This window comes from Panulirus ornatus, chromosome 1 (genome assembly GCF_036320965.1).
Source record: "Panulirus ornatus isolate Po-2019 chromosome 1, ASM3632096v1, whole genome shotgun sequence".
Classification (NCBI taxonomy): domain Eukaryota; kingdom Metazoa; phylum Arthropoda; class Malacostraca; order Decapoda; family Palinuridae; genus Panulirus; species Panulirus ornatus.
Window position 1 is genome coordinate 70,088,650 of NC_092224.1, and position 21,409 is coordinate 70,110,058.

Genomic DNA, 21,409 nt, shown 5'->3' on the forward strand with positions numbered 1-21,409 from the left:
GTACAATATTCTTCTGTTGTAGGGTACAACATTCCTCTGTTGTAGGGTACAACATTCTTCTGTTGTAGGGTACAATATTCTTCTGTTGTAGGGTACAACATTCCTCTGTTGTAGGGTACAACATTCCTCTGTTGTAGGGTACAACATTCTTCTGTTGTAGGGTACAATATTCTTCTGTTGTAGGGTACAATATTCTTCTGTTGTAGGGTACAACATTCCTCTGTTGTAGGGTACAACATTCTTCTGTTGTAGGGTACAATATTCTTCTGTTGTAGGGTACAACATTCCTCTGTTGTAGGGTACAACATTCCTCGTTGTAGGGTACAATATTCTTCTGTTGTAGGGTACAACATTCGTCTGTTGTAGGGTACAACATTCCTCGTTGTAGGGTACAACATTCTTCTGTTGTAGGGTACAATATTCTTCTGTTGTAGGGTACAACATTCCTCTGTTGTAGGGTACAACATTCCTCGTTGTAGGGTACAACATTCCTCTGTTGTAGGGTACAACATTCTTCTGTTGTAGGGTACAACATTCCTCTGTTGTAGGGTACAACATTCCTCTGTTGTAGGGTACAACATTCTTCTGTTGTAGGGTACAACATTCGTCTGTTGTAGGGTACAACACTCTTCTGTTGTAGGGTACAACATTCCTCTGTTGTAGGGTACAACATTCGTCTGTTGTAGGGTACAACATTCGTCTGTTGTAGGGTACAACATTCCTCTGTTGTAGGGTACAACATTCCTCTGTTGTAGGGTACAACATTCGTCTGTTGTAGTGTACAACATTCGTCTGTTGTAGGGTACAACATTCGTCTGTTGTAGGGTACAACATTCGTCTGTTGTAGGGTACAACATTCCTGTTATAGGGTACAACATTCTCTCGTTTTAGTGTACAACATATGTCTGTTGTAGTGTACAGCACTCTTCTGTTGTAAGGTACAACATCCTTCCGTTGTAGGGTACAGTGCTCTCCTGTTATAGGGTACAACACTGGTGTTGCATGAGGCATTATTTCTAATTAGTTCAAAAAAAAACTCTCTTCTAAATGTTTACTGTCTGGCTGGAACGTTTTTTTTTCTTTAACTCGTTTAAATGAACACCACGAGACTTTACCCCAGTACAAACAGTTGCTGTAATTCATTGCCTAAAGAAAGACAAGGATTCTGTAATATTGTGTTATCGTAGGGAAGTTGATACGACACAGCTGAACCAAATAAACATATGACTTTAACCTTGATGACTTTGATTAATTAAATAGGATTATATTTAATACGTGGTAATGAGAAGTTGCTCTGGACGACCCAGACTCACAAGCCGACCTCGCTCCATTACACTGTTCCTAACCACACGACCACGGCGGAACGACCATTGACCACCACGACGGTTGTTAGGACCCTTCATCACTACGGTACGACCATTGGTCACGACGGTGCGAAGCTGTGACCCAGCCCTCGTATGTTAGGTCAAGGCTCAGGCCATCGTACTCAAGGGCATGTCGTGCTGAAAGGTTCGTATCTTCTTGATGAAAGGGTCGTACCGTCGTGCTCAAAGGACCTTATTGTCGTGCGCACCGGGTCGTATCGTTGTGCTGGAAGGGTCGTACCGTCGTGCTTAAAGAACCTTATTATCGTGCTTACAGGGCCTTACTGTCATGCTCTGAGTCGTATCTTTATGCTGGAAGGGTCGCACCGTTGTGCTCAAAGGGTCGTACCTTCGTGTGCATCATGGCTGACTATGTCACTTTATCTTCTCTAAGCGGTTAACGTGAACTAGGATGTTCTTCTTGGACGCCGGATGAAGCTATGAACGAAACCAACTCCCTGGTCACTGGTGTTATTGGCACATTGTTAACATTGTACTTAAACTGTCAGCATAGCCTCCATGGTGTACTACATACATACACCTGACAGTGTACTACATACCATGAGTGTAGTGTGACCTGACAGTGTACTACATACCATGAGTGTAGTGTGGCCTGACAGTGTACTACATACCATGAGTGTAGTGTGACCTGACAGTGTACTACATACCATGAGTGTAGTGTGGCCTGACAGTGTACTACATACCATGAGTGTAGTGTGACCTGACAGTGTACTACATACCATGAGTGTAGTGTGACCTGACAGTGTACTACATACCATGAGTGTAGTGTGACCTGACAGTGTACTACATACCATGAGTGTAGTGTGACCTGACAGTGTACTACATACCATGAGTGTAGTGTGGCCTGACGGGTGTACAACATACCATGAGAAGGTGTACTCATGTTCGTGGTGTGCTAAGAATTACAGGGAAGTATATATCTTGATATTCACTCAGGTTTGTACCAGCTAGATGGCTCGGTTGTGGGCAAAAATCTGTAAATAGCTTTATCTGGCTCCACTACATGGTCAAACTTTATCTGGCTCCACTACATGGTGAAACTTTATCTGGCTCCACTACATGTTGAAACTTTATCTGGCTCCACTACATGGTGAAACTTTGTCTGGCTCCAGTACATGGTGAAACTTTATCTGGCTCCACTACATGGTGAAACTTTATCTGGCTCCACTACATGGTGAAACTTTATCTGGCTCCACTACATGGTGAAACTTTATCTGGCTCCACTACATGGTGAAACTTGATCTGGCTCCACTACATGGTGAAACTTTATGACTGGCGAGCTGCTAGACTCGATCACCAGACACCATCACACATGTGAACGGTAACACACACACACACACACACACACACACACACACACACACACACACACACACACACACACACAGCTTAATTGTCAGAACTGCGAATTGAGTCTATTTTCTTTTCGATTTCACTTATTATATAAATAGAAAAATGTAGGCATAAGCTTATTTTCTCTCGAGTCTCACTTACCACAGCTTAAGTCCATGATCTCAGTGAATCAAGCTGGGTAGAGTTAAGCTTAGGTGTTTTAAGTTCGACTTACTTGCTATTTCACTTTTTTGTGAATAAAATGTTATGCATGTCCAGCCTTTTGAATTCAGCCAATGATGAATTTCACCGAGAATCGATAAAAGACCAGTTGCCAATTAAACCTAACAGACGATTTGGGCAATTAGGTATATATATATATATATATATATATATATATATATATATATATATATATATATATATATATATATATATAGTAGCCGACACGGCATGGGCAAAATCATTATACCACGGTTGTGGCCATGTCGGATGGAAAGAAGGATGAAGTATGTATAAAATGTAGAATGTAGAAAGGTTTGATTTGAGCTCCTTTTGGTGTTTGTAGACCTGACTAACGAAGATGGAAGGGCTGTACGGAAAAGAGGACAGATGGAACAGCTTTACCGCTCCAGAAAAGAAGGAAAGCATGATAACGATCCATCCTCGTGTGGCTGATCTCCTCACCGAATTTACTGGAAGCTGCAGCTTGTTGGGTTCCGCAAGTCTAGGGCCCTTGTTTGTGGGGCAGCTCACGGGAGCGGTGGCCGAAATTATTCTTGTGGAACAGAGAGAGAGAGAGAGAGAGAGAGAGAGAGAGAGAGAGAGAGAGAGAGAGAGAGAGAGAGAGAGAGAGTAACAACACCGCGGTGGAATGGAAAGGGATGGTTTGAAAAAAGAGGTGATGAAGGTAGAGTATACGAGGAGGAAGACTTGTTCATTCCACTCTGGCTAAGAGAGAGAGAGAGAGAGAGAGGGGGGGGGGAGGCACTCCACCTGTTCGAGTAGTACTCGATGCTAGGGTGAGTATGACCTCGGAGAAAATTTTGGGATGCAGCTTTTGTGATATTCATCTCGTAAGGTGTCCAGGAGAGATGGTGGTACATGTGTGCCCAACTGGTTCATCTATTTGCGTATGTATATAAATCGATAGCTATTCATTATGCGTAGATAGATAGAAGTATGGATAGATTTGCGTGCGAATATGTGCGTGGCTGTTTTTGTGCAAACACGTTTTGCATATTAATTGGGAAACGACATCTTGACAAACATTTTATGAATATTATTCAGTCTCTTGTATGACTTATCAACTTCTTCAGCGACTGCTGCTGATGTACATGGAGACACGACTGGCGAACTCTGGCCTCATGCTAGTTTTCAGTGTCCTTGAACTCCTCCAGCACGACAGTACGACCCTTGAGCACGACGGGACGACCTTTGGTCTCGATGGCCTGACCTCCAAGGGTCTGATCAAAGGCCAGGCCAACATACCCCAAGGGTCGTGCCGTCAAGTACATGTATACAGTTTAAGATTTTATTTAATGGGTCAGTGGAGCAGTCTTTTATCCTCAATTGAACGGCGAGATGTAGATTTCGCTGGTCAGTGTGCTTAGAATATTTACCGTTCTCATTACGAATGAGCGATGCTTTATTGCATTCTATACGCGCGTAATGTGTATACAGTTGTAATCCTGCGTATATATTTTATTTCCAGTGTGTGGAATGCCCGGACTTTCAATGTAAGCTGTGTGTTTTGGACAATGCTTTTTCGAAGCTTAACGTACGCAAAGCAATTTGCATCGACTGTTTACGTGCTACTCCCAAAATGACACGCGATGTGTGTGTCTACTTCCATGCTGTTACGGCTCCATCCATATTACTGTGTTGAACTTCCCCCCTCCTGACCCTCTCCAAGTGGGAGGAGCCAGACAGAGCAGAGAGGGTCCAGGTCACACGGGAGATGAGGCGGCGGGCCAGAGCAGGTTAAGGAGGGAGCGAGGCGGTCAGCTCCACGTCCTTAGTGGCCGGAGATGAAGATATGAATATCTGTCCCTTGATGGTTGACGGAAGGGATGGCTTTTACGAGCTAGAGGATTTGGCAGGAGTTTATTGGAGGGTTCTTGGGAGTGTTGACGGGCTTCGGGAGGTGAAGGATCTGGGAGGTGATCAAGAGGGGTTAGGTCTTTTTGCGATTTGTGACTGGAAAGATTGGGTTTTGGGAGTTGATGTGTTTAGGAGAAGGGGTTGTTGGAGGGTACCTGTAAGTGCTGCGGGTACGAGAAAGTTTTCGAAATGGAAGTTAAGTGATCGGGTTGATGAAGTAAATGAAGCCTCGGGTACAACTAAGATGCTATACTGATGGTCGACCAAGTGTTTCAAGGTCAAGTAAGCGTGGGAGTGAGGCCCTTCCCATCCACAGTTGTGCTGGCTCCTCTGGTGACCTCACATGGACCAGGGTTCGTAAGTGTATCAGAATTGCATTAAGTTTTTTTTCCATGCATGGCCGTCTGATGGAACAGTAAAGATCAGGTCTGAAGTTCCTACCCAGAGACTAGTTAGTTTTGACAGTTAAGGTTCCTTACAAAAGTTATATTATTTTTTTACCTTTTTCTTTTGTAGTGGCCAACAGAACACGAGAAGAGGGATGTCCCAGTCGAGAACATCTTTATTGAAACCTAAAGAAGAAAAAGGGTATACATACCAGAGATTAGTTTGAGCTCCTATTGTGTTTATGATAAGACCCTACTCTAAAAGATGAAATGGTTACAGGAAGAGGGAAAGAAAAAAAGGGATGAGAATTGTAAAGATTTTCTTTACAATTGAAAGAGGAAGTATAACGGTTAGTACTCGCGTAAATGATCTTTACATAGAAGCTTTGTGAAGCAGCAGCCAGTCGCGTGCTGCCAGCTCAGGACCTAGAGAATGGGATACACGCAGACAGTTATTGAGAGCTGTGGCCGAAATGATACCTGTAGAGTAGAGGGAGGTACGCAACATTGCAACAGATGTAAAGGATTGGCCGAAGGGAAATGATAACAGGAGAGTTGATAACGTGAGAGGCTTCAGATTTCATTCTGCTCAAGATCACTGGGAGGAGAGCCACATCAGTTGTGCTTCGTCCTGCAGCGCCTGCACGACTCCTTTTGGGAATAAGGTTTGGTGGTGGTCATTATTTGGGCTTTCCAGGTTAGAGTGGAAGATATTGTCATGAATGACATGTTTATTGTTAAGGGGGTGAATTGTCGTGTTCTAAAAGTTGATAGAAGGAAACGCATGAAATTTAGAAATAAGTAGAACAGTGCGTTGATGCTCTACTGAATTTGAATGTTTCTTCTTCATCTCGAGATGTTGCACAGGTCCAAATGAAGAGAAACAAATGTAATGTGCGAGTAAACGAACGAGTGTCGAAGCGAGGAGGGTAAGGAGAGTGAGTTGCAGTAGAATCCTCGGCGTGAGAGTGGACGGTGTTAGAGGATGAAGAGGAAACATTGCTTGTGGAGAGCAGGGGCGATGCGACCTAGCTCTGAGGAACACCACTGTTGACGGGGTATTTGTGGGGGGAGCGTCGCTCCATCAACGACTAATGCGACGGAATGAATGACTGGAAAGAACACCATGTTACTGCAGAACCGAGAAAAGCAAGAAAACTCAGGAAGGAAGTTTGGTGAGGTAAAGACTTATGCCACGTACTGTAGTTTGGTGAGGTAAAACTTATGCCACGTACTGTCGCATGCTCGAGGACTACGGCAAAATATTCACCAAGGATCCCATAGGAAGGAGAAGGATCAGACGTGGGTCACACACCAGAGATCAATAGTAGACCTTCCACCGCGAAAACCTCACTGGCGATCAGGAAGAATGGAACGAGAATCTTAACTGGGCAAGAGAGTGAGATAAGGAGAGTTTCAAACACTTTTCAGACAGCACAAGGGAGAGCGGTGGGTGGGACGACGGGAGGGTTACAACGCTCTCCTGTCCTAGGAAAGGGATCTGAACCAAGGCGTATTTCCAGGAAGAGTCGCGAACGTGTGTGTATTTAGAGCAAAAGGCGGATTAAGCGAGCAGAGATCGGGGCCACTTCAGATCTTAACGAAACAAATTATATATATATATATATATATATATATATATATATATATATATATATATATATATATATATATATATATATATATATATATTGTATTCTGTATATATATATATATATATATATATATATATATATATATATATATATATATATATATATTGTATTCTGTATAGGTCGTACGTATTTGTCATTACACATAAAGGTGTAATGCAATTTATCTTAAGGAGTTACAGAGCAAAACATGGTCTTTCTGACAGTATTTATTCACTTCTTTATAGCAGTGATTGGTTGGGGTGGGCAGTACCGTGGTCCTCGCAACAGATGGCTGCCTACCATTATACTTCATGGTATATATATACAACAGAGAGAGAGGAGCGTGTGAGAGAGGCAGTGAGGGGGGAGCTCGGGAGACATCCACATACGTTGGGCGAGCCCAGACATGCACGAACCCTCTCCCTCTCCCCAGCTTAGCACAGCTGAATTATAAGACGTTCTAAATTACAGTGAGTTAACGGGATATAAACGGCCTACCAGAAACGGAATTCGTAAAATACAGGTTATGTAAACAGTGCCAGGGATGAGTGTTGCCACTTTGCACTGCCGCATTAGACAGTGAGAACTGGAAATGTATTTTGCTTAAGGGAACACACAGTCTGGGACGCCGGTCGTGTGTCGCTATTTTTCAGCCTGTCTCGTGGCTGATACTTTGAACACATCACCAACACTGCATGCATGTTCTCTTTGCCTGTGAGTACGTTCTTCATGTGGATGAATATGTATGCCATTGATATGGAACGAGCCATTGCTTGCTTTGTTTAGAATCTAGCAATACAGATGTTATTCTTGGCCATAAAACATATCTGTTAAACAGCTGTATTGTAAGTTATTCTGATCAACTCCTGTTCTGCATGCAACACTCCTGTTGGTTTTGGCTTTTTCTTAGTATGACTTCTTGAGTACGACCGTCAGACCATGTAGCACGACGGTACGACCTTTGAGCACGACGGTCCGACCCTGGGGTATGAGGCCATTTTGATATGACTAGCAAAGATCAGGTGGAGGCCAGGCTCTCGTACCCAAGGGTCGTACACTGTCGTGTTGCAGATGGTGACTTATGACTGATTAAGGTTCTATTTTTTTTTTTTACCATTATATTCTTGTAGTCTTCCTGCTTGTCATAGGTTAAAACCCAGCATGTGTCAGTCAGCGATAGGAAGGCTTGGTTGGTGTGTGGTGGTGGTGGTTGGTGTGTGGTGGTGGTGGGTGTGTGGTGGTGGTGGGTGCTAATATTCTGCCTCTCTCTCTCTCTCTACAGGACCAGAGCACCAGCTCTTCCTTCATGCAGCGCCTTCATCTTCGTCTCATGGTGAGTCCCCCCCCCACCTTGTCTCGCGGCACACACACACGTCCGTGTCGCTCCTTCCTCATCTCTCTCTCTCTCTCTCTCTCTCTCTCTCTCTCTCTCTCTCTCTCTCTCTCTCTCTCTCTCTCTCTCTCCCCAAGGATATTGAGCCTCCTCCTGACGGGGGATGGTAGGTAGTGGTGTTGGTGTAGCCTGCTGCTTCGTACCTGCCTTGTGGTCTGGCACCCTAGGCCACACACACACACACACACACACACACACACCGTCCTCAGGCACACAGCAGCATCACTCTTACTCCGTACCTGCGTTGGATCTACGTTGTCTCGTTACCGGTGAGTAAAGGTTAATTAGAATTAATGACAAAGCTAAGCTCAACTCAGACCGTGCGTTCGTCTGGGCTTAACGCAGACCGTGCGCTCGTCTGGGCTCAGCTCAGACCGTGCGTTCGTCTGGGCTCAACTCAGACCGTGCGCTCGTCTGGGCTCAACTCAGACCGTTCGTTCGTCTGGGCTCAACTCGGACCGTGCGTTCGTCTGGGCTCAGCTCAGACCGTGCGTTCGTCTGGGCTCAACTCAGACCGTGCGCTCGTCTGGGCTCAACTCAGACCGTTCGTTCGTCTGGGCTCAACTCAGAGCGTGCTCTCGGCTGGGCGCAACTTAGACCGTGCGCTCGTCTGGGCTCAACTCGGACCGTGCGCTCGTCTGGGCTCAACTCAGACCGTGCGCCCGTATACAGCTTTGGTTTTGTGGTTGTTGTAGTTGCGCTTAGAGCAGTGTGACGTCCCAGAGTGACCCCGGAGCTGTGGACGTCCTGAATCCTAAAGATGTGGCTAGGGTGATACACACACACACACACACACACACACACACACACACACACAATGTTAGGCGAAGATAACGTACGCGTGACAACAGCGATTCCTGGTAACCATGGCTGCTGTGTGTGTGGTGTGTGGGTGTGTGTGTGTGTGTGTGTTATTGAGTCGTGTGTTGCTGCATAATGTGTGTCAACCCTAATATAAAAAGGTTCCCCGGAAGTAATAATGCTTGAAAGTTGGGCAAGTCTTATTTATGTGGTGATGGCAAGCTGTCTGTCTGTCTTGTCGGGGGGGGATGGAAAATTGTATGTTCACCTCTTCTGCCTTTTTGACCGCAATTTCCTCCCCTTTTTCCTTCTTTCTTCCTTAACCGGAGAGATTTATACAGGCAGGGATGTAGGTAATGAGACGTGTCTGGCGGGATGTGTGAACGCTGGCTTGAGGTGTCTTTGATCATCAGCGCACGAAAGTTTTGGATGGGTCCAGACGGACGGGGGTCCCACACCTTGACATTCTTCGAGAGGATGGATGGTCGGTGTGACAAGGGCTTCGTGATGGTCGGTGTGACAAGGGCTTCGCGATGGTCGGTGTGACAAGGGCTTCGTGATGGTTGGTGTGACAAGGGCTTCGTGATGGTCGGTGTGACAAGGGCCTCGCGATAGTTGGTGTGACAAGGGCTTCGTGATAGTTGGTGTGACAAGGGCTTCGTGATGGTCGTGTGACAAGGGCTTCGTGATAGTTGGTGTGACAAGGGCTTCGTGATGGTTGGTGTGACAAGGGCTTCGTGATGGTCGTGTGACAAGGGCTTCGTGATAGTTGGTGTGACAAGGGCTTCGTGATGGTTGGTGTGACAAGGGCTTCGTGATGGTCGTGTGACAAGGGCTTCGTGATAGTTGGTGTGACAAGGGCTTCGTGATGGTTGGTGTGACAAGGGCTTCGTGATGGTCGTGTGACAAGGGCTTCGTGATAGTTGGTGTGACAAGGGCTTCGTGATGGTTGGTGTGACAAGGGCTTCGTGATGGTCGTGTGACAAGGGCTTCGTGATAGTTGGTGTGACAAGGGCTTCGTGATGGTTGGTGTGACAAGGGCTTCGTGATGGTCGTGTGACAAGGGCTTCGTGATAGTTGGTGTGACAAGGGCTTCGTGATGGTTGGTGTGACAAGGGCTTCGTGATGGTCGTGTGACAAGGGCTTCGTGATAGTTGGTGTGACAAGGGCTTCGTGATGGTTGGTGTGACAAGGGCTTCGTGATGGTTGGTGTGACAAGGGCTTCGTGATAGTTGGTGTGACAAGGGCTTCGTGATGGTTGGTGTGACAAGGGCCTCGCGATGGTCGGTGTGACAAGGGCTTCGTGATGGTCGGTGTGACAAGGGCTTCGTGATAGTTGGTGTGACAAGGGCTTCGTGATGGTTGGTGTGACAAGGGCTTCGTGATGGTTGGTGTGACAAGGGCTTCGTGATAGTTGGTGTGACAAGGGCTTCGTGATGGTTGGTGTGACAAGGGCCTCGCGATGGTCGGTGTGACAAGGGCTTTGTGATGGTCGGTGTGACAAGGGCTTCGTGATGGTCGTGTGACAAGGGCTTCGTGATGGTTGGTGTGACAAGGGCTTCGTGATAGTTGGTGTGACAAGGGCTTCGTGATGGTTGGTGTGACAAGGGCTTTGTGATGGTCGGTGTGACAAGGGCTTCGTGATGGTCGTGTGACAAGGGCTTCGTGATAGTTGGTGTGACAAGGGCCTCGCGATAGTTGGTGTGACAAGGGCCTCGCGATAGTTGGTGTGACAAGGGCCTCGCGATGGTTGGTGTGACAAGGGCTTCGTGATGGTTGGTGTGACAAGGGCCTCGCGATGGTCGGTGTGACAAGGGCTTCGTGATGGTTGGTGTGACAAGGGCCTCGTGGAGACCTGGGGAGTGGTGATACAGTCGCATCCCAGACGATCGGTCGCAGTAATGACGCATTTACAGGCACCGTGCAGTTCGTAGTTGGTAGAAAGAGGTGTTGTGCTCATGACTGATACTGGCTGGCCTTGTTGTGTGCTGGGTCCGCGTTCGGCAGCTGTGGTGCCTGTGTCGGACAGGCTCTCCAGCCAGGCTCTTAGGTGTGTGTGCGATTACAGTCTCTCTCTCCCTGGCCAGGCTTGTTAACATCGTCTCTGTAGAACAGTCGCTCTCTCTCTCTCTCTCTCTCTCTCTCTCTCTCTCTCTCTCTCTCTCTCTCTCTCTCTCTCTCTCTCTCGCGAGGCTGTTACCGTCCGCAGTGGCGTTAATGATCGGAGTTAGCGGAGTTTCAGCGGGCTGGACTGGAGAACGAGTCGGCTCGGAGATCTTTTAAGAGGCCTTTAAGGAAGGCAGTTAGTAGCGCGTTGTGATGTTGAAGTTGAGTGGCGTTGATCGTTGTGTGTTCTGGATGTGTGGGGATCTGGAGGAGGTAGGTAGGAAGGGGCTAGAAAGCCTTTCTGAAGTATGAACGCTGTGGTGGGTTACTGGCGTGGTCAAATACGGACCATCTTGCCTTACGAGGACCATCTCATCGGCTGAGTTGAACCCCACGAGCGTGACGGAACGAACCCTTGATCGATACACAACCCGTGGGGGTCAAAGTTCAGAGTCATCATACTCAAGGGTCGTGCCTTCGTGATCAAGGGTCGTGCCTTCGTGATCAAGGGTCGCACCCTCGTGATCAAGGGTCGTACCCTCGTGATCAAGGGTCGTACCCTCGTGATCAAGGGTCGTACCCTCGTGATCAAGGGTCGTACCCTCGTGATCAAGGGTCGTACCCTCGTGATCAAGGGTCGTACCCTCGTGATCAAGGGTCGTACCTTCGTGATCAAGGGTCGTACCCTCGTGATCAAGGGTCGCACCCTCGTGATCAAGGGTCGTACCTTCGTGATCAAGGGTCGTACCTTCGTGATCAAGGGTCGTACCTTCGTGATCAAGGGTCGTACCCTCGTGATCAAGGGTCGTACCCTCGTGATCAAGGGTCGTACCCTCGTGATCAAGGGTCGTACCCTCGTGATCAAGGGTCGTACCCTCGTGATCAACTGATTAATGTTAGTTTATGAATTTGTTTTCCTAACTTATCAGGGAAGTTCTGTGAGCGTTGCTTGTTCAGCTGAGCCGACCCACCTTCTGTAAGCTTCAGCTTGAGTGAGAGATTACCGGCTTCTCTCTATTAACCGCTTTGCCCAAGGGATCACTTAAGCTGCTAAGCCGTTCCAAGAAAAAAAAGAATAAAAGCAAAATTAAGAAAAGCTTCATAATAATTTCGATATTGTTCATGTCCTCGGTGTAGTGGCTCGTGACTCTTTTTTTTCTTCGATCAAAAAGGAGAGCACAATTCATGTCTTCCCCTGGCAGATGTTCCAGCTTGGAGGAGATAAAGTTTGTGAGTGACGCAGGAGGAGAGCTGATCTCATGGCAAGACCGTGGGAGTCAAGCCCCCAGGCCCTCACGCTGTCAACAACACCAGGTTCTTGTGTGTGTGTGTGTGTGTCCCTCTCCTGGTTTTGTCGGTCACCAGCCTGCTCTCGTGGCACCGTCTGGTGGTAAGGTAATCGTTAATAGGTATATTCTCTCTCTCTCTCTCTCTCTCTCTCTCTCTCTCTCTCTCTCTCTCTCTCTCTCTCTCTCTCTCTCTCTCTCATCTCTGCCTTTCTCCCTGTCTGTACACGTGTCTGCCTCTGTACCTATGTATCTGTCTGTCTGTCTCTCTCTCTCCACCTGTTTCTTCTTGCGTAACTCATGCGATTTTAAGGCAGTGTGAAGCTCTGTTGACATTAACTTGATGGCTCTGCCGTGGCCTTTGTTAGTGGTTGATCGTGAGCAGAGGCTGAACAAGAGAGGCAACGGTTGGTGCTAGCGGGGTTAAGACCCTCTCTCATCACCCGTTCACCCCATCATTGGTGTAAAAATCTTTTTACTTCTGATCAAATCTCTATGTATAGATGTTGCATCTAACTTTACTACGTATTGACTATATATGTATAGATACAGGATTCGACTCTACTACCCATTGTAATATATGTAGAAACATGTGCGTCGATAGGAGATCTAACTTTACTATAGATCTGACTTCATACTTCCTGTAGTATGTGTAGATATACGTATGTATAGATAGATTTGACTTCACTACTTACTGTAGTCTATGTAGATATATGTATAGATTAGAGATCTGACTATACTGCTTATATGCTATGATGTATGGACATGGGATCTCGCTATACGACAGTGCACGTAATACTGCTGCATAACTTGGGCGCACGTTCATACTGCGACGCAACACACACATCTGATCCTGCACTGTCGGAGGCGTAGAGTCGCTATGGAGACTTGGCCGATCACTTCCTTCTTACGTGATCTTGATTATCCAATAATCACCTCTTGCTGAGGATGATTCGTTGCGACACGTGACGTCCCCCTTGTCTTGCCCTGATGTCAGAGGATTATCTGCTAAACCCAGAGGAGGACGTCTGCTGACATCATCTCGTCTCTGGCCCAGACGTCAGGTCGTCTTGGTCGTCCAGAAGTGTCACCACTCTCACCTGGACTGTACCCAGGTGTGGTTCCTCTCACACGATGGTCAATCAATGTACATAACACTCGCCCGGCCCACCACAGATGACCTCCACCTCCGACCTTCACCATCCATCCCTCCCTTCGTCTTCCTCCCACTATATCTCTCTCACTGTCTTTCTCTCACTGTCTTCCTCCCACTGTCTCTCTCCCACTGTCTCTCCCGCCGTCTCCCTCCCACTCACCCGGACGTCAACAAGTGGTTGTCACCAGATCCCCCTTGGGGTCAGCTGGCAGGTCCTGCTGCTGTAGCCAGCCAGCCAACCTGCTCCCTCCCCCTAAATTAAAGGAGAGGGGAAAGACAGGGTTAGGGGGCTGGTTATGTGGGGAGGGGGATAGGGAGGGGGGGACGATTGCAGGACCCCTGGCCTCTGGTAGTGGAGGGAGAGAGTGGAGGGAGGGTGGGCGGCGCTGCTGCTGCGTTAGCATAACAATGAAGCGCCACCCCAACTTTTACTAGCTGTAAGACACATGACTTGGCCAGAATAAATTGATTCCTCTCCTGCCTTGATGGTCGCCCTAATGTTTTACTCTCAGACCAACCACGTGAGACTTTGATATATATATATATATATATATATATATATATATATATATATATATATATATATATATATATATATATATATGCTCCTTTTCAGAAGAATGTAATAAAAAGTTACCTTTCAGATGGAGACAAAAATTACGTTTTTAATGTAATGTAGTGATTGAGCTGAAAATATATTCCTCCAGACTGAAGCTTTCTTAGTTACAGTTGATTATTTCAAAACTATATGGCACTCTCATCCTCATATATATATATATATATATATATATATATATATATATATATATATATATATATATATATATATGTATATAATGTGTGTGTGTCTCGCATCTGTTCCTGATTTCCGACCACGTTCAGCGTGTTCACTGACTTGTGCTGTCTTGGTAGAATCATTTCAGACGTATTTTCTTCTTGCGCTTAACTCTTTCTTCATCGCTTGAGTCTTTGGGTGAAGATGTTGTCCCTTGTTTCTGTACTTGGACAACGTGTCACTGGGCACTGTCGTGTCAGTATGCAGTGCTCGTGTCCACGTACATTACTTGTATCCGTGAGCAGCGTCTACGTACAGCGTACGTGGACGTATTTCCTATTCTTTTGACGGAGGAGCGTGTCAGTTCACCAGTTCGGTTGTCGATCACTATAACGAACACGAGTTAGACATACCGTTGTTTAAAACTGGTGTCACAGAGGAAACAGCAGACTCACTAGTTCGCTGGGAGGCTGGAGGCATCTCTGGTAGATTCGCTGGGAGGCTGGAGGCATCTCTGGTAGATTCGCTGGGAGGCTGGAGGCATCTCTGGTAGATTCGCTGGTTCGCTGGAAGGCTGGAGGCATCTCTGGTAGATTGACTGGTTCGCTGGAAGGCTGGAGGCATCTCTGGTAGATTGACTGGTTCGCTGGGAGGCTGGAGGCATCTCTGGTAGATTCACTGGTTTGCTGGAAGGCTGGAGGCATCTCTGGTAGATTGACTGGTTCGCTGGAAGGCTGGAGGCATCTCTGGTAGATTGACTGGTTCGCTGGGAGGCTGGAGGCATCTCTGGTAGATTCACTGGTTTGCTGGAAGGCTGGAGGCATCTCTGGTAGATTCACTGGTTCGCTGGAAGGCTGGAGGCATCTCTGGTAGATTCACTGGTTCGCTGGAAGGCTGGAGGCATCTCTGGTAGATTCACTGGTTCGCTGGAAGGCTGGAGGCATCTCTGGTAGATTGACTGGTTCGCTGGGAGGCTGGAGGCATCTCTGGTAGATTCACTGGTTCGCTGGAAGGCCGGAGGCATCTCTGGTAGATTCACTGGTTCTCAGGGAGTCTGGAGGCGTTCCTAGATGGCCGGCCAAACTTCCTGTTAAACCAGATTTATTTTTAAAAGTTAGATAAAACTGACGCGATTCCTATGCACGTTGCGTCGCGACCTCTCACAGATCCTGCCTGTACATGTGGGTCCGTATTACCCATGAACCAGTCGCTGCTCGCGGGAGGCGCCACAGAGGCTGAGGAGGCTCGGTGACTGTTATCATGGAGACACACGGGAACCATGACCTTGCTGGGCTGAGAGGGGAGGAGAGGTTCCTCCGTGCCTCATATTGGTAAGGTTCGGGTAACGAACCCGCCCAACGAGGCTTCAGGCTTGGGGCCTCCTGGTGGGTACGGAAGAAGGTTCAAGCTGGGTTCTTACATGGTCCTGGGGAAGGTTCAAGCTGCGGGTCTTGGATGGTTCCAGGGAGCTTTAAACTAGATTTCTGGGTGAACTGTAGGAAGCTTCAAGCTGGGGTTCTTGCACTGTCCGCGGGAAGTTTCAAGCTGGAGTTCTTGCACTGTCCGCGGGAAGTTTCAAGCTGGGGTTCTTGCACTGTCCGCGGGAAGTTTCAAGCTGGGGTTCTTGCACTGTTCGCGGGAAGTTTCAAGCTGGAGTTCTTGCACTGTCCGCGGGAAGTTTCAAGCTGGGGGTTCTGGATGGTCCATGGCAAGCTTAAGCTAGGGTCCTGGATAGTCCTTGGCAAGCTTCAAGCTGGGACCCTGGGTGGTCCATGGGGGTCTAGGATGGTGCCAGGAAAGCTTCAAGCTGAGTTCCTGGCCGCTGCATACATCGGGTAATCGCCATGTAACTCATTAATCCGGCCAATTAGTTTATCATGTTGTGTTCAGCAAACAGGGTAGGTAATATGTCCTGATATATATCACTGTCAATTCTGCTCGTGGATGTAAAAGCTGTGGTTACCTTTAGAGTATTGAAACTCAGCCTTTGCTGGAGGTATGCTCATTTAATAACAATACATAGTTCTAGCCTTTTAAGCAAGAAGAATGCTGCTAGCCTTTTAAGCAAGAAGAATGTTGCTAGCCTTTTAAGGAAGAAGAATGTTGCTAGCCTTTTGAACTGGAATAATGTTGCTGGCCTTTTTTCAGTAACAAGATTTGTTGCTGGCCTTTTAAACTAGAATAATGGGGACAACCTTTTAAGGTACAGGAACATTACTAGACTTCTTGACGAGAATTATGTGGCTGGCCTTTTTATCTTTCGTATAAAATTTCTGATCAAAACGAAATTACGAGAAATGTAAGATTTATACGGGCTTTTAAGCAACACGAATGTTGCTGGCCTTTTAAGCTAGAATATTATTCCTCTCCTTTTAGAGTAGCATAATTTTGTTGGCCTTTTAAACTAGAATAATGATGATGACCTTTTCAGACACAAGATTGTTGCAGGCCTTTTAGATAATAATATTCACAGCCTTTTAAGGTACTGGAATGTTGCTGGCCTTTTAGACGAGAAGTTAATTGGTAATCTTTAATAATTTTTCATAAAGTATTTGATCAAACCGAAATTACGAGTAAGGTGAGATTTATATAGGAATGCTATTATCATCATTATCATTATTATTATTATCATTATGAAATCGGTTATTTGTTTCTGACATTATCTCGCGAAGGCGTGAAAGGTAATTAGGTTTACTCTATCCCGTGCACGCCATTTACCCTCCTGCATGTTCCGGACCCGGTCGCTCAAAATCTTTTTCACTCCATCTTTTCACCTCCAGTTTAGTCTTCCCGTTCTCTCTGATCCCTCCACTTCTGACACATGCGTCCTCTTTGTCAATTTTTTCTGGCTCATTCTGTCCATATGTTCAAACTATTTCAACACACCCTCTTCAACTTTCTCAGCCACACGCATTTCTTTTTATTCATTGCCATGGGGGATAAAGGTGAGTTTTAAGACCACAGAGGTGTAAGTTTTTTTCAGTATACCTGGTAAGTTGTATGGGAGGGTAGTTATTGAGAGGGTGAAGGCATGTACAGAACATCAGATCGGAGAGGAGAAGTGTGGTTTCAGAAGTGGTAGAGGATAAGGATGCGAGGCATGGGCAACAGATGAGGATATGGGGACAAGGATGGAGATGTTTGAAATGAAATGTTTGAGGACGGTATGAGGTGTGTGGTGGTTTGATCGAGTAAGTGATAAAAGGATGTAAGAGAGAAGCATGACAAAAGAAGTGTGTGTGTGTGTGTGTGTGTGTAGAATATACATGTATGTGACAGAAGTGGAGGGAACAGGATTGGGTAGACTAAATTAGAGGTGGATGAATGAAGTGAAAATGATTTTGAGTGATTGGGGCCTGAGCATGCAGACCCCAGTTACTAAAAATGTTTTTAGAATGTGTGCACGGGATAGAGTGCATTAGAACGATGTGTTATACAGGGGTCGACGTGCTGCCAATTGACTGAACTAGGGCATGTGCAGCAGCCGGGGGAAACCATGGAAAAGTCTGAGGGTCTGGTTATGGATTGAGATCTGTGGTTTTTGTGCATTGCACATGACAGCAAGAGAACGTTTGTGAGCGATTGTGGCCTCTATTCGTCTATTTTTGGCGCCTTCTGACGAACACTGGAAATGGCTATCTAGTATTTGGGAGCGGGGGGGGTTGATAATAGTAACACCAACTCAGAAATGGAGAATTATTCTTGTAACGTCATTTCGAGAGTTCTATTTTCATCATCATTGGGTCTAGAAATAGAAAAAGGTAATCCGCTTACAGTAAGCACACAAAACTTCATTAAACTTTCATTATGATGAAAATATTGATACACTTGAAGTGTAATCGGATTAATTCTTTCTGCTTTTAGAGCTGATGATCAGAACAGTCCTGGAACCATTGGTATATGATTCTCTCTCTCTGCTACTGTGTTGGTGTTACTATCTATGATGCTCTTGGCTTTACACGTAGATAGTCATGTGTCTCCCCTGATGATGTGATATTACACGAAAGTGCGCTCGGGAACTTATCGTGTTTCATTTTCCCCGTGGACTCATTGGAATATACGTCTATATATATATATATATATATATATATATATATATATATATATATATATATATATATATATATATGGAGAGAGAGAGAGAGAGAGAGAGAGAGAGGGGGGGGGGGGGGGGGGAGCAGGGAATGCTTATCTCCTCGAAGCCTCAGGCTTGGGTGCCTAATGTGTGTGGATGTCACCAAGATGATAAGAGAGTAGAGATAGGTAGCATGCTTGAGGAAAGAACCTGGGTGCTCTGGCTCTGAGTGAAACAGAGCTCAAGGGATAAAGGGGAAAAATGGTTTAGAAATGTCTTAGGAATAGATTCAGGGGTTGATGGAAGAATAAGTGCTGAGGAAGGAGTAGCACAGCTCTTGGAGCAGGTGTGGGAGTGAGTGAAAGAGTGTAAGGAAATGAATTCTAAACTGGTGTGGGTAAAAAGAAAGTGGACGGCGAGAGATGGGTGATTATTAGTGCTTCTACACCTGGCCATGAGAAGAAAGTTTATGAGAGGCAAGTGTTTTGGGAGCAGCTGAGTGAGTGTCAGCAGTTTTGATGCAAGAGACCGGGTATTAGTGATGGGTAATTTGACTGCAAAGGTGAGTAATGTGCCAGTTGAGGGTACAGTATCTCGCTTAGAAATGGTAAACATCTTATGGAGTTGTGATCAAAATAGGACTGGTGTGTGGGGATCCCTGGCTTAAACAGAGGGACATACACAAGTATACATATATGAGTTGGGAAGATGGTTAGCGGGCATACCTTGATTACATATTGACTGACTGGTGTGTAAGAGAGAGAGACTTTTAGATGTTCATGTGCTGAGAGAGGCAGCTGGTGGGATGTCTGATTACTACCTTGTGGAGGCGAGGGTGAAGATTTGTAGACGTTTCAGGAAAAGGAGAAACAATATCGGTGAGAATAGTGTGGTGAAAGTAAGTGAGCTTGTGTGAAGAAATACCAGGAGAGATTGAGGGTAGAATGGCAAAAGGTGAGAGTGATTGAAGTAAGGGGAGTGGGTGAGGAATGGGAGGTATTTAGGGAAGCAGTGCTGGTATGTGTACGTGAGGTGCATGTGGCATGCGAATGGTGGGAGGTGGACAGATTAGAAAGGGTAGCGAGTGGTGTGAAGAAGAAATGAACTTAGAGGTAAAAGAGGAAAGGGAAGCGTTTAGGCGGTATTAACAGGGAAAGTGATTGGGGGATATATAAGAGAATACGACAGGAGATCAGGAGGGAAGAGCAATGGTTGAAAATGAGAGTTGGGGATATGCACGTATCAGTGCACTTTAGGAAGAAAAAGATGTTTTGGAAGGAGGTTAGTGACGTGCGAAAAATAAGATAACAAATAGGAACATCAATGAAGGGGGCAAAGGGGAGAAGTAGTAATAGGTATTGATGAAGTGAGGAAGAGATGGAGTCCGTAGTTTGAAGGACTGTTGAATGTGTGTGATGATAGAGTGGCAGATGTAGGGTGTATGGGTTCGTGTGGTATGCTAAGTGAGAGAGTCATGGAAAGTGCTTTGGTGAAGAAAGAGGCGGTGAAAGCCTTACAAAGGATGAAATGTGGTATTGCTGTTGAATACATTTAGAAAAGGGTTTGACTGTGTTGTTGATTGGCTACTTAGGATTTTCAGTGTATGTTTGGATCGTAATGAGGTGGCTGAGAATTGGCGGAATGCATGTAACTGTGTCATTGTATATAGACAAGGGTATGGGAGAGTATTGATAGTGAGGGTGAAGGCATGTACAGAGCATTGCGGTTTCAGGAGTGGTAGAAGATGTGTGGATCAGGTTTTTGCAATGAAGAATGCGGGTGAGAAATAGAGGAACGGATCGATTTCTATGTGGCATTTATGGATCTGGAGAAGAAATATGATAGGGTTGATAGAGATGCTTTGTGGAAAGTCTTAAGAGTATATGGTGGTGTGGGAGGAGATCTGCTATAAGTAGTGAGAAGTTTTTATCAAGGGAGTCAGGCAAATATATATATATATATATATATATATATATATATATATAATATGATTAATGTTACACCTTCTTTCTTAAGATATTGATATAAAAGTAAGATTTAATGGATGCTTGATATCATGGACATACCGTAATGTCTGGCCAACAGTACACTGTATACCTCGAAATAGTGTGGGGCTGGGAGTAAGAAGTTCCTGATGTATCGGGCAGTCTCGATTTTGCCTCCATATGTATACCAATGTTTTTAGTGAGAGGCAGATACTGAAACGACACATTTAACTTTAAAACGAGCTTTAGCATGAAGTGTTTATATTGGACATTCTGATCGAAACTGATGATTACAGAAATGGCAATGGCTCAGCCAGTGTTGACCGATGATTTGGATGGTATGTATAGGGATATAGTGTAGGAGTGGGACCTGATGAATGTTGCCGGTCCTTACACGTCAGTGGATCACAAGTCTTTCCAGGCTGTGTTGGATAGGGAAGGAAGGTGTTAGATAGGGGAAGGTACAGTGAGGGATAGAAGATAGTTTTAGAGTGTACAGATAGATATTTTAAGCTTTACTTAGGTGTGTGTGTGTGTGTGTGTGTGTGGACCGGAGCCTCTCTGGAGGCTGCAAGGTTCCGTGGGAGGCAGGTATGCTCCATAGTCCAGCTGACGTCGTGGTCTTGGATACGTCTGTAGTTCGTGTCGTCATGACCTTCTGTTATGTGCATGTGATCTGTGTGGCTTCCTTGAAGCATATACCAGTTTGTTTGTTTTTTATCTGTAGTTATTAATGTTATTCTTCGGGATTTTCGACCTGTTGGTGCATGTCGTATTTGACGAATTATAGCATCTTATGTCATACCCTCTGTCGCTTCCTGATTTGGAGGCAAAGGTTGTGGGTATGGGGGCGTCCTTCAGTGCAGGTAATCTGGTTCGCCAAGGTGAAGCACAGAAGATATCATTGAAGAATTTTGAAGGCAAGCTGATTTTCGCCATGGACGGGAGGTATTGGTTTTCACGTGATGTTAATTAGTAAACACCTGTTGGTG

At 45.9% G+C, this 21,409-nt stretch overlaps 1 protein-coding gene across 2 annotated transcripts in view; it reads left to right on the plus strand.

Annotated features, from left to right (window-relative positions):
* LOC139749449 (atrial natriuretic peptide-converting enzyme-like) overlaps positions 1-21,409 on the plus strand; it is a 1,171,820-nt gene that overhangs the window by 293,900 nt on the left and 856,511 nt on the right. For both annotated transcript variants that reach the window (XM_071663354.1, XM_071663333.1), the window contains one exon: positions 8,123-8,173. In XM_071663354.1, the coding sequence (XP_071519455.1) occupies positions 8,147-8,173 (27 nt within the window). In that variant the 5' untranslated portion in view covers positions 8,123-8,146. The remainder of the gene's footprint in view (positions 1-8,122; positions 8,174-21,409) is intronic.